Source organism: Girardinichthys multiradiatus, chromosome 5 (assembly GCF_021462225.1).
Source record: "Girardinichthys multiradiatus isolate DD_20200921_A chromosome 5, DD_fGirMul_XY1, whole genome shotgun sequence".
Lineage (NCBI taxonomy): Eukaryota > Metazoa > Chordata > Actinopteri > Cyprinodontiformes > Goodeidae > Girardinichthys > Girardinichthys multiradiatus.
Genome location: NC_061798.1, coordinates 6,546,408 through 6,563,621, shown reverse-complemented (window position 1 = coordinate 6,563,621; position 17,214 = coordinate 6,546,408). Strand labels below are relative to the sequence as shown.

At 37.6% G+C, this 17,214-nt stretch overlaps 1 protein-coding gene across 4 annotated transcripts; it reads right to left on the bottom strand.

Annotated features, from left to right (window-relative positions):
- Positions 1-1,436: 1,436 nt before the first annotated feature.
- On the bottom strand, positions 1,437-14,852 carry LOC124867786 (equilibrative nucleoside transporter 2-like). Of its 4 annotated transcripts, none has more exons than XM_047364383.1 (13): positions 14,785-14,852; positions 11,391-11,449; positions 11,222-11,303; positions 10,978-11,126; positions 10,615-10,754; positions 9,474-9,608; positions 8,195-8,292; positions 7,966-8,041; positions 7,761-7,858; positions 7,482-7,590; positions 3,637-3,722; positions 3,099-3,295; positions 1,437-2,105 (listed from the first exon to the last, which is right to left on the bottom strand). In XM_047364383.1, exons 2-13 carry the CDS (start codon positions 11,426-11,428, stop codon positions 1,994-1,996), a joined length of 1,320 nt encoding a protein of 439 aa, XP_047220339.1. In that variant the 5' UTR covers positions 11,429-11,449; positions 14,785-14,852; the 3' UTR covers positions 1,437-1,993. The 4 variants fall into 4 exon arrangements, with proteins under 4 accessions (XP_047220339.1, XP_047220342.1, XP_047220340.1 ...); XM_047364386.1 differs by having other exon boundaries at positions 11,391-11,446; positions 14,785-14,804; XM_047364384.1 differs by lacking the exon at positions 14,785-14,852 and adding an exon at positions 14,717-14,778.
- Between the last annotated feature and the right edge of the window lie 2,362 nt (positions 14,853-17,214).

Sequence of the window (17,214 nt, the reverse complement as noted above, 5' to 3'; positions counted from 1 at the left end):
TCTCAGGACCTTTGACTGCATCTCAAATAGCCTGCATTCACTCAGCATCTGACTGAGACATTGTATAATATTCTCTCAAAAAGCTGCACAGAAATAGTTGCATTTAAGTCCAATATTACGTGCACTGGTGTGTGCAGCCAGCTCATTTTTCCATAATTTATTTGTTGTATTGTATGCCTAAACCTTTGTTCTGTGCCTTATTGTGGCCACTCTGTACATTATAACAGATAATCACAGTTTCTGAAGCGGTGCATCACATTCGTGGGAAGGGGAGCGCTGGTCTTTTGAGTGGGGGGTAGCCAGGATCCTGTATCTCAAACACAAGGTTTTGTTTTTTGATGTATTTATTTTCATGTCAACTCTGTGACAATATTAACATTTTCAAATAATTTTATCCTTCCTGGTAGGCTCGCGTTATTCTCTGAGCCATCACAGTCCCTAATGGCAACTCCTAACTAGCTGAGAGACCTCTGGAGCCCTCAACCTGGGGAGAGTGATTTTTAGCTTTAATTGTGATAACTTGCATTTTGTCTAAAAGTAGGAGTAAATTTATCAAATTCTCAACACCTAAGCCTAAAATTCCACTTTGAGCCCAAGGCTGTTTTGGCTAAAACCTACAGTAAGTGGTCCATCAAGGTCATTCTGAAGGGACTTAATTAAAGCAGTTAAATGTATGTGAAAGGTCATATCTGAGATGTTCTGTGCACAATAACATTGAATCAGAAAGTAGCAACAGTGATAAAAGAGTGGAGATCTTAAAATAGTCTATTATTACTACCAAGAAGAAAAGATGCATTATGGAGCAAAAAATAGGCATGTATAAATGTATTCTGATTGTTTTTTGTCTGAGGGGTTTAGACCATAGTTGAGGTACCTAAAACTAGTAATGAGGTGTATAGTTTTTATGTTCCTCCACTACAGATGATGTTTCCAATAACCAGTTTGGTCCTACAGCCAAAAACAGGCATGTAGTTATTCGGCCACAATATTGGCCTGTGTTGCCCTAGCAACCTGGCCATAGGACAGTTTGCCTTTGTTTATTTTATTAGTACTAATACTTAATATTAATAAATTAATTTAATTGATTGTGTTTTTAACCATGAAGGCATTGAAGCTTTGCTTAAACATAGAAGTTATTGCTCTAATTTCCTCAAATGAAATGTCTTCAGGAAACTAAGACTAACAGAACCTTGAATTCCTCAGGAACCTTCCCTATTCCCCTTAACCTTTCCTGTAATAGGGAGCCTTTTGACCTACTGCTGGGCAAAATGAACAGCACTGTAAATAATGTCATTATTAATACATGAAACCATTTTAAATTGGAAAACAGGCTTCCCTTTGGGCCTTTTTTAATGAAAACTAAAATCACAAAAGAAGAGCTTTATATACAAGATGAAAAATTGACAACCACAGAAAAAAACAACTTCTGCTCACGCTCACCTTTTTAAACCAATTTAATAAAACAGGATTCTGTTTTACAAAATAGTTTCTTTTAAATATATATCAAACAATTTTCTTAAAGTATAAAAAAACGAATAGAAAACATAAATTAACCAAACGTTAACAACAATAATGTCTTTGTTAAACTTAACAACTTCTCTTCACATAGGAAAATCCTTTAAAAATCAATAAAAGTCACTTCTGTGCATCAAAAGATAAATATGAACACAAATACAAAAGAAATCTACAGATTAATTTAGACAGGTGCCCTTACACCCCGGAGGAGCTTTGTGTTACGTGAGAAAACAATTCTTATTAGCTGCATTGATGAATTCTGACTGCGAAACACATGCATTACACTAAACTGCATTCGCCACATAATATCAGGAGGGGGTGATCAAGAGTAAAAAACTATTTTGAACCTCAGTGCTGGAAAGGCTAAATAAAAAACAAAACAATTAATAGGGTGAAAATACATACAGTACAAATCCATGATAATCCAAGTAGAGCCCTGATCTAAGTGCTTTTGCCTTTGTTTTCCAGTTTTCTCCCTCTAAACTAGTTTTCCCAGCAGAAATGAAAAAGAGGCTCCCACAGCCAGCCCCAGAACGAGGAAGAAGGTCATCAGAGAGCCGGCCGTCTCGCAGTCCCTGCTCCTCACCAACCTGCCGATCAGAGACAATTAGAGACCGAGCACCAAAATCAGTATGAAACTCACTGAGCTTTGATTGTAGGCATGTTTGCTTTGAATTTTGATTATTTTCATATTGTACAGCAGATGGTGTTAGTATTTTACAAATATTATACAACAGCTTTTGCAAACTTGGTTCCTTCTGGAAGCACATCATGGGGTAAACAAGTGAAACATCAAAATATATGAGAACAACCAGTGCTTCTAAAATCAATTCAGACTGATGAATGTCTCAACAGCTCTGTCGTTTAGATGGACACTAGAATCTAGTTTTTATATACTGAACAGCTGATCGATTGATCGCCAGAAAAACTATAGGTGCAGACAGTGCAACCTGGGCCAAAAAGTTATTGTTAATGAACTAATTAACCAGCTATTATCAGCTTGTTTTAATATGTATATTTTTCTATAAAAAGCAAATCATCAAAAACAGTTTAAGATCCTCTTCAAAATGATTTTTTTCCTGGAAACTAGTCGGTGTGTGTTGGCATAAGATTTTTAGGGTATGTAACCCTGAGTAAAAATACATGTATGTGTATGCGCCTGAATTTAACTAGTTTAATACAAATGATGTCTATATATCAAAATAACAATAAATATATGCTATAGATAACATTTTGAAGTGTTATGTACATGTCATATTAACTTTACAGCAGTGGTAATAATTCCAACTGTGGTATTTTTACTTACAGTTATGATAACATAAGAATCTCATAGCAGCTCATGGTTACTGTGAGAGTTTGTTCACACAAGGAAAGCTGTATGAAGATTCATCAACACAGAACGATGCTCTGTTTAAAACATTAAAATTATTCAAATATTAAAATGAGTTACGGTTACCTATTAACATAGTGTTAATGAGTTCAGTGACGAAGATGACGACGGCAGTGCTGACCTTTTTTACAGCCAACAATGATCGAGAGAAAAGGACGCATCTAATGTTGCATCATTCAGGTGGAGTACTCACTGTGGAGCGTAGGCCATGCAGAGGCTCGCCAGGTAGCCGTTAGAGAAGGAGAACAGAGCCATGATGACAACAAAGGCACCGTCATGTCTGAAGAGGACAGTGAGCTGAGAGTCTTGGATGTTACACATCATGAGCAGAGGGAGGAAGACCAGACGGGACAGAACGGCGACAGGAAACAGCCGGCTCTGTTTGGACGGCTGCACAAACATCAGCAGTCAGTCAGAAATCAGGTGAAAACTTTGACAAACTTTTTTTTTGACACAAATACTTTTTTTCAGCGAAGTTCTGGCTAATCTTTCTTATTTTTGAATAGACCTTTACCCATTTTACCTAGAAAGATAATGTCAATGAACTCACTGATTTGATTGGTACTTCACATATGCATCAAGAAGGATATGTTTCATCAGAAACAAAAAAAAAAGACAAATCTCAGAAAGGCAGAGTGGAATAAAGAAAGTCCAATTTTTCCTAAACTTGTTCTACTTTTTGGCTCAGGATAGAAGTGAGGAATATTCTAGAAGCATGCCTGCAGACTTACCCACTGAAAGAGAGACGGGGCGCTGCGGCCGACCAAATCCATGAGGTTAAAAACAATAAAACAGCACACACAGTTGAAAACAATGTCTGTAAGACACAGGAAACAAGACAGACTAAGTACAGATCACTAAAGGGTCACATGGCACTATTTGGAGCCCATGTTTGATTTGTCTGTTCTGGGGTTCTGCAGAATTACAGCATAAAGGACTGCAGTTAGCACTTAATCTGTAATCCAATTTTATGGTAACAAAAACACAAAAATCACATTTATCTAGACCAGTGATTTGCAAACCTTTTGTAAAACATTCATACTCAATAAATTAGAATATGCATTCTGATGAGGCTCGTTTGTCAAATTAAAAGTATCCTTTGAAAATAACCTTTTAAGCAGGTATTAAAGTACCTTTAATTAATCCCAAATTTAATTATTAAAGGGTTTTATTGGTCTGATGTAACATTCTAATCTTAAACGTCATGTTTTCATTAAGCTGTTTTGTTTTCAGTAAGCAGAATATTATCATAATTAACAGAAATAAAGGCTTGAAAAGATCATAATATATAATATCATTTATTGAATGGGTCTGTATATTCCATCTCAGTAAAGACCAAGTTTTCAATGTACTGGAGGCTCTTGCATACATTTTAAAACAGTATTACAAATAGACTTAAAATGTTTCAGTTTATTGTGTTGTTTCATAAAAACATAATAAGACAGAAAAAAAATTCTTATGCACTGACTGCATGGGTAGTTGGAGGAGACTATAGTTACAGTGGCTTTTAAAAGTATTCATACCCCTTGAACCTTTCCTCATATTGTCACATGACAACCACAAACATAAATATATTTTATTGGAATTTTATGTGAAAGACCAACACAAAGTGGTAAACAATTGTGGAACGAACATTATACTTAATTTACAACATTCTTTACAAATAAAAAACTGAAGAGCGGTGTGCAAAAGTATTCAGCCCCCTTTACTCTGAATGCAACCAATTGGCTTCAGAAGTTGCCTGATGATTGCTAATGACTAAATAGAGTCCAACTGTGTGTAATCTCATCTCAGTACAAATACAGCTGCTCTGTGACAGCCTCAGAGGTTGGTTAAGAGAAAATTGGGGAGCAAGCAGCATCATGAAGTCCAAGGAACATCAAACAGGTCAGGAAGAAAGTTGTGGAGAAGTGTAAAACAGGCTTAGGCTATAAAAACGTTTCCCAAGGTTTGAACATCTCATGGAGCTCTGTTCAATCCATCATCCAGAAATGGAAAGAATATGGCACAACTGTAAACCTACCAAGACAAGGTTGTCCACCTAAACTTACAAGCCGAACAAGGAGAGCACTGATCAGAGATGCAGCCAAGAGGACCATGGTGACTCTGGAGGAGCTGCAGAGATCCACAGCTCAGGTGGGGGAATCTGTCTGCAGGACAACTATTAGTTGTGCACTGCACAAATGTGGTCTTAATGGAAGAGTGGCAAGAAGAAAGCCATTGTTAAAAGAAAACCAAAAGAAGTCCCGTTTGCAGTTTGGCAGAAGCCATGCTGGGGACACAGCAAACATGTGGAAGAAGGTGCTTTGGTCAGACGAGACCAAAGTTGAACTTTATGGCCAAAATGTCAGGCAAAATGTCTAACACTATGTCTGGCAGAGAACTAACACTTCACATCACTCTGAACACACCATCCCCACTGTCAAATATGGTGGTCTGGGTTCCTTTACTTCAGCAGGCACAGGGAAGGTGGTCAGAGTTGATAGGAAGATGGATGGAGCCAAATACAGGGCAGTCTTGGAAGAAAACCTGTTGGAGTCTGCAAAAGACTTAGGACTGGGCCAGAGGTTCACCTTCCAGCAGAACAACGACCCTAAACATAAAGCCAGGGCTGCAATGGAATGGTTCAAATAAAACATATTCATGTGTTAGAATGGCCCAGTCAAAGTCCAGACCTAAACCCAATCGAGAATCTGTGGCAAGATCTGAAAACTGTTGTTCACCAACGCTCTCCATTTAATCTGACTGAGCTTGAGCTGTTTTGCAAAGAAGAATGGGCAAAAATTTCAGTCACTGGATGTGCAAAGCTGGTAGAGACACACCCTAAAAGACTTGCAGCTGTAATGGCAGTGAAAGGTGGCTCTACAAGGTATTGAATCAGGGTGACGAAATACTTTTGCACAATGTTGTTTCTTATTTGAAAAAAAAAAAAAAGAAATTATGTATAATTTTCCACTTAACAATTGAATACCACTTTGTGTTGGTCTTTCACATTAAATTTTATAAAATATATTTATGTTTGTGGTTGTAATGTGACAATATGTGGAAAAGTTCAAGGGGCATGAATACTTTTACAAGCCACTGTATGCGTCACTTTTTTCCTCAGAGGTCCAAATTTCCAGGTTTAATTTACTAGCAATGACAATAACTGGAGTGGGATTGAGATGTTTATCTAGTAAAAATACTATCTTAGCAAAATCGAGCTCGGCCCACTTTCCTCCTGTTCTCATGCTGCTCTAAACTAAACTAGTCTAAATTTATACTGCAAAAACACATCACAATATACACCAGCCTCGACAAACATGGAGCACTTCGATGTTGTTCACAGAACGGCTCCCTCAATAGGCAATATAGGCGAATACTGAGGGCGCCGTGACCTCCAGGATCGAGAGGCACAAAATCCATAAAATATTCACCCTCAATATAATTATATTTAAACTAGTAATTAATATTAACTCTTTAAATGGAAAAGCTAAAATAGATTTAAATTGGAAGCAATGGCCAATTAGTATTACTACAGAAAATCCATGAAAGTTAGGCAGTAGCATAGTTTATCTCTCTAGTGGATGGATTAATAAAAAGCACCACTAGAGGTCTGTAAAATGCCTTTTTGTACATTGTTATATACGTAGTTATTTAGTTTTTATATAGTTATTGCATATTGTAAATGTAGCTTATGTATAGAGTTACTGTGTGAAAACTGTGTGGTTATTTCAAACTGGGTGACATGTTGGGACAGTGATGCAATTTGATTTCTTTTGTAATTGTAAGTAAAACACAGATGGAGGGGCCGCCATATAAAATCTTGCCCAGGGCCCCACAGTGGGTGGGGCTGGCTCTGATTTTTTTAAATTTTTTTTTTAACGTATTTTAACAAGAAATGCTCAGTGGCAAGTTGGAAAAAAAACAGAAAGGTCCCTTGATGGAATTAGAGGACATTTCTCACCTATCCTGATCTTCAAAATTCAACATGGCTGCCTTGAATTAACTTAGTAATAGGGTAGTAATAGCTTCTGTTTGTGCTTCTGACCATTTGTTTCTATGAAAATATTTTACACATATACAATCTCCTCTAGGGAACATGTTGCTACAGAGTTTGAATGTACAAAATGATGAGAAAAACAGTGTTAGCTTCTAATGCTAATCATAGTTAGCCTTGATACGTAGCAGTTAGCAAATAAAAATGGTTTTTGATCTTGGAATTGGAACAAGGTTAAATTGGGTTTGATATCATGTACCATAATTTGAGAACCACAGACCTAGAATTATTGCAGTTCTGACAGTAAATATCCATTTACTGTCAGAACTGATATTATATATGATATTATAACAGGTACAAAGAGGACTTCACTTAATACAGCATGTTTTTGGTGTACTGAATGATCTGATATGTTTTATTGCTTCGAAATAAAAGAATTCATTGTGATGTTAATGGTCATTTAATTAATTACATATTAAAACTACACCAAGGACATTTTAAAAATATTATAAAATGTAAGCATATATACTACTATAAAAACTTGACTTGAAATAATAATAATCTGTTATACATAACAATGTCTTGTCAGTGTCTCACCCCACTGGGTGTTCTTCGTGTAGACAGTCTTCACTCGGACTGTGATGACAGGAAACACAGACAGGGTGACGGCGAAGACCAACGTCACACACAGAGCCATCAGCCAGATCTGTCAGACAGGAGATACAGAAGCTGCTGAATGAGGCATGAACAGACATGAGGAGGTTAGTCTGGCCGTCAGCTAGAGCAGACTGGAGTAGACTCAGGGTCAACTCGTCTGTATTATTAAATCTTTTACCATCTTTCACCACAGACTAAACTATTGGGAGACTAGTTTACCTTTTTAAAGACAGCAAAGACAGACGAACGTTCATTACTCTCCTCTGGAACTCCTTTAGCCTCCAGGTCTTTCATGTTACCGTTTAAGGCTATTTTGTCTTTAGAAATAAAACAAAACAAGTCATAGAACACTCAATAAAATCCCTAATAACAGCTAAATTAGATCAGCTGACATGACTTTAAGTTAAGACTACGTAAAACCAACCTGTGCTGCTGAGGAGCTTATTAGATGTGTCCAATTTGTCAGCCTGATTTCTGTTCAGATAATAACGAGCAAATTCCTGCAAGGAGGTTGTACAGATGAACAAATACAACATTTTATATCTGTAATAAAGACTGTCCTATAATCACAGATAAACATTAAATAAATGTATAAACTACCAGGCTCTATGATAACGGTGACATTTTTTTAGATCTGGAGACTTTCAGCTCACCAGGTGTGGCAGCAGCAGGTAGCAGAGTAGAGTCCCTAATGTGGCCACACAGGGAGTGACAAAGTATCCCAAAGCAGTTGACTCTGTGTCACCATTTCCTGCAGATAAAGTTTTCTTTTGTTATGTTATGCGTAGGTCAGTTTTGTCTGGCTGTAAGCACTACAAGCGGACGCCCCTTATAACTAATTTAAAATTAACAAATTGATGCACCAAGAAATCGTCTGCTAACCGGAATCAGACAACTTTACGCTTGACCGGGACTGAGAGGCGATCAAAAGGTCAGAAACTAAAAGTCTTATCGTTTTCTAATCACTGAACGCACCATACCAAGCGCTAAAAGGTGAAGCTACCAACAGCACCCTTCAGGGTGGAAAGTTAGTTATGTTCAGTATCAGTGGAGGACAAAACATGCAGAAGGCTATTTAAACTATAACTTCCAAGGAGATGGTTCTGCTGTTCATTTAAGCTTTTATTTTTACAAGTGGGCTGGGGTTTCAGCAAATAAAAAGCAGGAAGCAGAATGTATTACAGCAAAGTTGGTTGGTTATCATTTACATGCTGTTATGAAACATGCTGGATTAGTCTTTGGAAATCTCCCAGTTTAGGTAAGGGTCTATTCATTCCACCAGGCATATGACCGAGACTGAGGTGTTTATAGTTAGTAATGCTAACCATGTTTAAAAGCTAATATAAGATGCTAAAGAGACTGACATTTTTTAATCTCTCAACATTTTGTCTTTATTTTAAATAATATTGAAATCCTGCTTAAATGCAGAGCTGTGTAACACTGACTGCTCTCTCTCACTCAAAGTGTGAGGTTACCTCTGGTGCCAATGTAAATAATTATTGATACTGATAGAATAGCTGCCTAATGCTCATAACAGTGAATCAGAGCGTTTTTCTTTGCAATATTCAGCTAGAAATAACTATTATTTATATATTTTGAGTGTCTATTTTAGCAACAAAAGTCTATATATAGTAATATGGTGCACTCCATTTAGAGGTTTGCAAAACAGAAGAAAAAGCAAGACATTTGTGGCCTATGATCTGTCTTGTAAAGTATTTAATGACTTTGGTTGTAATTTATTTGTTGGGTTTTACTCATAGAAACCTCTGGCTAAAACTAGTATCAGGCGACTTTACAAAGTTGGTAATAGAAAATCCGCAAGAAACAAACGTCCAACATAGACAGTATAAAAGAGTTTTATAGCCATTATTACACAAGAGTAAAGTTTTATTGTAACTTTGATATAGGTGTTTGTAACATTTATATGCTTACTCAGTTTGGAGCACAGCATGGCGACGGCGGCGAAGATCCCAGCCAGACCCTGACCGCTCATGAACACAGTGCTGTATCGAGGAGGAAACATGCCGACTACACCGAAGAGACTGCCCTGCAGAACTGCAGCAAACACTGCACACGCACACACACAACAAATAGGTTTTAACAATAACATTTAGTATTGCTTTTATTGAGCACAGCTTAAATTCTGTTTATTGCCCCTCCCAGTGTCCCCATGACACACAGCTGGGTGTTTTTCCCACTAAACAAAAAAAAAAGTTAGATGCTGCTTTTACCATTTTAAACCTGAACAGAAGCAGGTTTTCCATCAACATTAGTGTGTTTTTGTTGTTGTTGTTTTTTACTCATGCTATCACTAGCAATACCGTCAATAACCTGGTCTCCCTAGTGACCGCTGTGCATGTGGATAGAGCCAATGGACTGGCAATGAACGATGTACGTGAACATACTCTCGGATGAACAGGATGTAGTTATTTGAGGAGAAAATCAGTGTCAGCTTGGGTTAAAACATTGTTCTTATTGGTCACTGATCTGTTTTAAATAAAAACACGACTTTGTTTTAAAAACCTTCATGGAGGTTTTTTTTTTTTTTCTCTAGTCACTACAAAAAAATAAAGAAACAAATCTATAAAATAAAATGAAACTGCAGCTGATCACCGGTGAGCCCACTCCTATACAAGAAAACATTTTGGCATTTAGTCAAAGTCTGGATGTCAATCTGACAGTGGGACTTTTAGAGAAAAGTGCAAAAACCATTAGTCACAAACCGCATTGGACTGAAGCAATGTTGTAAAGAAGAATGGGTCAAAATGATCCACAACCATGTGAGAGGCTAATAAAGTTAGACAGAAAACTACGGAGAGTTGTTCTTTTTAAAAGTCATTATACAAGCTATGGAAGTATGGGGTGTCCTTAGTTAGGAGCAAACAGCAAACTAGTGCTCTGTACCACAATAGCCTATAATATTGAGGACAAAGCGGATGTTTTATGTGACCTGTTTTGATAATCAAAGCTTTCCTTGGGAACAGAATCAAGTTTACAAACTTCTTTAAAAAGTTCACTACAAATTCCTTGATTTGGACCCAGAGGATTTCAGAAATTACGTTCAAGAACGTACCATTGATGAACCATATGGTTGCCATGGTGACTGAAAAGAAGGTGTCGGGCTGCATGGGGACCAGAACCAGGGCAGCGGTGAGGGCGAAGAGGAGGAAGATGACAACCAGGCTGAAAACCACACGGAGACGTTCCTTCACCCTGCAGGAGGCAGGAACCATTAGAACTGGTAAAGTGCTCACTGTGTGATTTGCTTTCTGTGCACAAATCAAGACGATTCTTAGACTGAAGGAAAAAGACTTACAAAATAACAGAAATATTTCATAAATACCTGATACTAGAAAACTGAAAGATGAATCAGATTAATAGGACATGATGTAGTTTTCCAGATATTCATTACAGGTACATGTGTCGGTGCACTCACCACTGATAGAGGAAAGAGTTGAGCAGAGTGAAGAGGAGCTGAGGCAGATGGGGGAGCAAAACCATCAAGCTGTCATAGTTGTAGTCTTTCTGCACAGCCTCCGTCGTACCGTTAGAGCTGAGGCTCCCTTTAAGGCGGTTATTAAAGTACTTAAAGAAAGACACAAAAAAAGAATCATTTAAATGTCTTATGTAAAAATACATTTACAAAGCAGAAAATTAAAGGAATTCAAAACCGAAAAAACCTGTGAGGCTGTGATGAAGAAGTTCCAGGGCAGCAGAGTTCCTATACCGAGAACAAAGATGATGATGGCAACAATCTGACCGCTGTGGAGATAAACAAGTCTCTCAGTGGAAGGACCGTTTTACACAAACTTCATTTACCTATAAAAACAAACATGATGCTAAACTCACCGATCAGAAGGTGGGTTCTGCTTCTTTTCATTCCACATTTTGATGCTTCTGTCACTCTACTGAATGAAGACAAGTCATAAATGAAATATTAAGGTGTACTTAGAGCACTTTTGCTAATTATGAGTCTGCATCATCATCCACTGATAATAATCTCAGAAACAAGCAGATGGAATGAAAACCTTAATCTGTATCGCTTCAAGTCCATACTTTTGCAACTGGACAGTATAAACTTGTCCCAAAAACCTACTATGACTTATTTGCAGCTGCTGTATCGATGGGATCATCATTTATAGAGATGTACAAATAAATCAGACAAATATCAAAATCAGCTAGTTTTCCTCTGATAGCTGAAAAATATGTTTCGTCCCCCGGTTCATTAAATGCATCGAAGCTGAAACCTTCCACTGTTCTCGGATGTCTGTAGGACAAATCTAAGGTTAAGTCAAGAGGCCGAAGGTTAAGGACATACCGTATATCTATGAATAATCCTGTAATTCTTTCATTTTCTGTTGGAGTCTAAACTACCCTCATTGAGGACACTGCAGCACTTTTTGTTACATTATTAAAAATTGTTTATAAATATCACACTCACTTGATTTAACTGAAAAGAATGCTCTCCATGATCATGTAAATGTGCAAAGTAAATATATTGACTGAGAGCGTTGACGTAAAACAAAGAAAGCCTTGGTTTATTTAATGAGGTTTTCTCATACATTATTTGGAGTGCTGTAACATTTTTTTCCCCAAGTTGTGTTACAGAAATTATTTTTGGTATAATTTAAATGGTTTTGATAAATAGTAAAGCACTTAATAATATAGCATTTTTTTTATTTGATTCAAAGTCAGACTGCATTAACAAACATAATACTTATTAAAGTTTCTAATATTAATTTCTATATTCTGGGCTAAATAAACTCCATCGAGTTCAGGAGGCTCGTCTGTTTTTGATGTATGAATCCCGTAGAGGTCTTCCTTAATGTCTGTTTATACGGAAAGCGGGATTTTCCGTTCAATTTTGGCGCCTTGTTAGAAACAGGAAACTGTGTTCGTCACGTTATTAATATAACTGGGTTTAATCCATCTACATGTGTTTAATACACATGAAAATGTTTAGCTAAACTGATTATTTCGTTTTTAGTTAACATTTAATTGAACCTAATGGAAGATTTTTCTTCTAAATCTGGCGCGTATAAAGAAAAATACACTAAGAAAAGACGTGTGGAACTGTTCTGCGGTGTCCATTAAAATGCCTATAGGAAAATCCTTTAAAGAGACAAGCGCAGATAAACACAGAGACAGCTCACCTGAAGATGGATTCCTCTCGGACATCTGAAGAAGGAATGGCCAAAAATGCATGAGGATCGAGGGGAAGGGAGGGTAGAGAAGGTAGTGGAAGTGATGTGACGTTCACGACTAATCGGTTCTCAAGAGCATTTTTTCTCTTTTTGTTTTATTTGTGTGTTGCTTTCTTTATTTCGTTTCTATATGACATAAATAATTAAAATGGTATTAATGTACACAAAACTTGTAGTAAAAAACTACATGGGTTTTTGATATTTATGTTTTGATATTGTATACTTCATTTTAAAATATATATATAAAGAGATATGTGTGTATATATGTGGTTCTATTTTGCACCTTTTAAATAAAAATATTAATCTTAATACAGATGATTTAGCTTTAGTTGTAAATTTCACCCACACATTCTAGGTTTCTCAAAATTAATATAGTCAGTCAGTTTCTACCGCTTATTCCATAGTGGGTCGCGGGGGAGCTGGTGCCTATCTCCAGCAGTCTATGGGCGAGAGGCAGGGTACACCCTGGACAGGTCGCCAATCCATCGCAGGGCAACACACAAACAACCATGCACACACTCATTCACACACCTAAGGTCAATTTAGAGTGACCAATTAACCTAACAGGCATGTCTTTGGACTGTGGGAGGAAGCCGGAGTACCCGGTGAGAACCCACGCATGCACGGGGAGAACATGCAAACTTGCAACATGCAAAAAATAAATATATTCAACACTATATTAGGGGTAAAATTGCTTGTTCTTTGAAATATGCACATTGTCAAAAACGGATCTTTTGAACGGGTCTTTGAAGTGAACGGATCCAGACGATTCGGTTCCCTTCAAAGAGTCACAAGACCCATCACTAGAAATGGCGGGAAGCTAGTGTGATTTACCAGCTTAAACACTTGATGGCGCTGTGCGATCAAACTTCCCCTCTGCAAGCAACAACCTTCTGAGTCAACAGCATGTTTAGAGAAAAGAAGGGAAAAGGTCTGTTTTTGTCAGTGGATAAAACTACATTATTGTTGCTTTCTAAGGATTTTACCACTTCAAATTAAGATTTTTTTAACACATTCCAAGCAAAAAAATACAACAATGACCTTAGAAGCAATTACTGCCGATCATCAATCTCAGAAGGGTTATAAGGGTGTGAGTTTAAAATTATACATACAGCTTATCAGCAAAAGCATCTGCCTCCTGTCAGTCATGGATGGGGAGGGGTTATGATTTGGGACATGAACACCTTGCAGTCACTGATTTGACCACTAGCACTTTTTGTACACCAAGTACTGTGAAGACAAATGTCAGGTCATCTGTCTAACAGCTGAAACCTGTCTGAAATTGGGTCCTAAAACAGGAAAGTTTCCCCAAACACAACAGCAAATCTACCACAGAATGTCTGAAAAAGAAAACAAGCCATGTTTCGTTGTCCAATGAGCTAACCCCTCCCTCCTACTTCCCCATGTCTAAAGGGATTGCTCAAACCAGCTCTCTATCTAACGGGTCCGGACTTCCCTAAACCTGAAAGGTCTTACTAAGCAGGTTTACTGAAAGTTCTGTTTAAGCTGGTGTCGGGAAATGACTCGCCTAGCCTCTGACAGCCTTCATCCAAAAGTCTCACCCTTCTTCAACTGGTGGTCTGGACGACTGAGTAGCCTCTCACAGTTATCCACACTTTCAACAGTCACTTTTGTTCACGGCTGCTCATTCCCTAATTTTACAACTGGCTCTTGGTATATGGGCTAGGTTAATTTTAGTAGCTCGGCACGAGCCCCAAAGGCGCTGTTTTAACAAACTTGTCTAAGGCAACCTATAAAAACCTCCTAAACTATCTTAGAACCAAGCAACAAGACTTTTTACCACCAATGAAAAACCAAAAAATACAGTGACTCAAATAATTGAATGTCCACGATTTAACTAGAATTTTATATGCTTTCTTTAATTAGTAACGCTTTTGCAGGGGTCAGTAACAGCTTAAATTTGGCAACACAAAATAATGTCAATAATAGAAATGAATCAATTAAATCAACCTGTCTTTCCCTGATGCTGAAAGTAGTGAGGTTGGAGAGGCTTTGAAGACGGAGGCTCATCCATGTACCTGATGGAGAAGATTCTTCTGGTAACAACGAGTGGTTTCTTGAAGGGAATACGACTTAATCTTCAGTTTTCTTCCTTTAAGTGGCAGGCACTGATGCTCCAGGCTTTAATGGTTAAACAGGATCTTTGTTGTTATATGTCTCCAAAGACAGTAGCTTCCAGAGGCTGAAGAGTTGAAGGAAACCCGGGGACATAAATGAAGTTGATTCAGGACTTCCAGAAGCCTGAATCTTAGAGAAATCAGCTGTTCACCGATCAAGTTCACTTCTGTTGTCTGGATAAAAAGGCTTTAGATGAAATCAGATTCTTAATTTTGAGGCACAGTCCTTTCTGGGCCCACGGGTTGATCCTCTTTTTTAATGCAGTCAATCAGTGGGGCTGTGTCTCTGTTCCTTTTCCATCCAAGCTTCTTTGCTCCGTCCGATCTTGTTCGCTGGTCTTCTGCGAGGAAACAACCCCGTTCCCTCCTTCAGCATTGCTTTTATGGTGCTTGATGCTTTCACCAGTCAGCCCCTTATTAGGCTTCTTGGTTATTGCGCAACCTATTCAACTCATCCTCTCGGTTATTGTTCAGTACTTTAGTCATGGTCATCGTGACCTACTGATTCTGTTTCTCGGCCTTGGAGATGCCAATAATAGCCACACAGCTGGTCTGTAGTCGCATCCTCCCTTCCTCCCGTTTGCCTTGAAAAGGTTCGCTGTCAGCATGCAGCTGGCTCTCATCACTCCTAGTCATCCTCCAGTTCTTTCCCTAATCTGCTCAGTTTTAAACTTTACACAGTATTACACATTCCATTCTTCAGCTTCCAGCATTTACTTTAAAACACAGTTACAAAACCATCACTTCATTCTTTTTATTCATGCTTCACAAATGATTAATGTTATATTTCTCTCATATATAGCTGATTGAGAATGTCAAACCTTAATGTTTTTCCTCTAATTCTCAATTCTTAACTACATTTCAATCATACATCTTTTAACTTGTTAATCAAAGATTGCTAATTTTATTCAATACATGTGAAAGAATATAAAATCATCATACATCATTTCTTTGGATATACTTGTTTCTACTTCTGCAAAAGATAAGACAGATAATATGTGGCAGATAATACGTGGCTCCACACAGGCCTCTCCAGTCTCTCAGCTCCAGAATATGAGAACATGCTTGTTTCACTCTCCACTGCTTCAACTGTGTGTTTGACTAATTATTGGATGGATTACACATAAGGATATAAGGATATTTATTGTAACTTTTATGGAGTTAACTGTGAGCAGTTACTAAATGTTGCATGGATTACATGGAAAGATCTCACCTTATTTTGACACTTGCAATGGCGACCAAAGTCCAGACCTCCACTTGATTTAATTATTCTGATGGGACGTTATGAGAGTTATGAATAAATAGAAGCCCCCAAACCCCAATGAGGTGTTAGATGTCATAAAGATGAAAAGACCAACAAACCTCCATAGCAATGTGAGAAGCTAATTAAGTTTTACAGTAAACAGACATGGAAACTTTCTTTTACTCATGTCTGTCTGATGTTTATTGCAGGTAATGTTACATTGCTATTCTATAACTTGATTTGTAAGAGCACCCTTCTCTATTCACTTTTGTTTTGATTTGATATGTAATCAAATTATCTGGAACATCTTGGCTTACAAATGCGGTAGAAGAGCACCTACATCAGGAGCACACAGAGTATGACTCATACAACTTTCTGGTGTCTGTACAGGTTTGTCTGGCTCTGCATGCCAGCAAGTTTAACCCAAGGCATGTTTAGTCATTATTATGGTGTTTATTAAAGAGAATGTTCTGAAGAAGGATCAATGCAAGTTACATTAAACATGGGTTAGAATATAAGATATTTTCTGTATCGTAACATAGAAATGATCAATGAAAATTAATTTAGGTTTTGTGGTATTTGTTATGGCAACATGTACAAATGATCTGTGGAGAGAAGCAAAAAGTCACTGGTAATTAAACTGCGAATATGATTTTTATTTCAGATTCCCTAAAGTAGTCGCTTTGCTGCAATGACTGAAATATTAACCTTCGGCCGTCTCTCAGTGCACCTTTGAGAAGTTCTTTCAAGACTGTTTGGAAAACCATTTCAGGTGATCACCTCATGAAGCCCACGGAGAGAATGTTTCACACTTTTTATTTACTACATAATTCCATGTGTTCTTTAACAGTTTTGTTGCCTTTGGTGAGAATTGACTATGTAAATAGTCATAAAAAAGTGTGTGTGTGTGTGTGTGTTCCTCTGTGTGTGTGTGTGTGTGTGTGTGTGGGGGGGGGGAGTATTAACTTCTGAAGCTCAGGATTTTAAAAATATTTGTCTGAAAATAAAAATCATGTGAATAACGTCACTGAGATGGGAAGTGCGACATTTGATTGTACCGTAAATTGTTTCCTGACATTATTTATTAC

Coding starts and splice junctions, on each gene's coding strand:
- LOC124867786 (XM_047364383.1), bottom strand. CDS start 11,428: ATGTGGAATGAAAAGAAGCAGAACCCACCTTCTGATCG. Junction 3,723..7,481: donor CACGAAGAACACCCAGTGGG/GTGAGACACTGA, acceptor TGTGTCTTACAG/ACATTGTTTTCAACTGTGTG. Junction 2,106..3,098: donor TGCATGGCCTACGCTCCACA/GTGAGTACTCCA, acceptor TCTGATCGGCAG/GTTGGTGAGGAGCAGGGACT.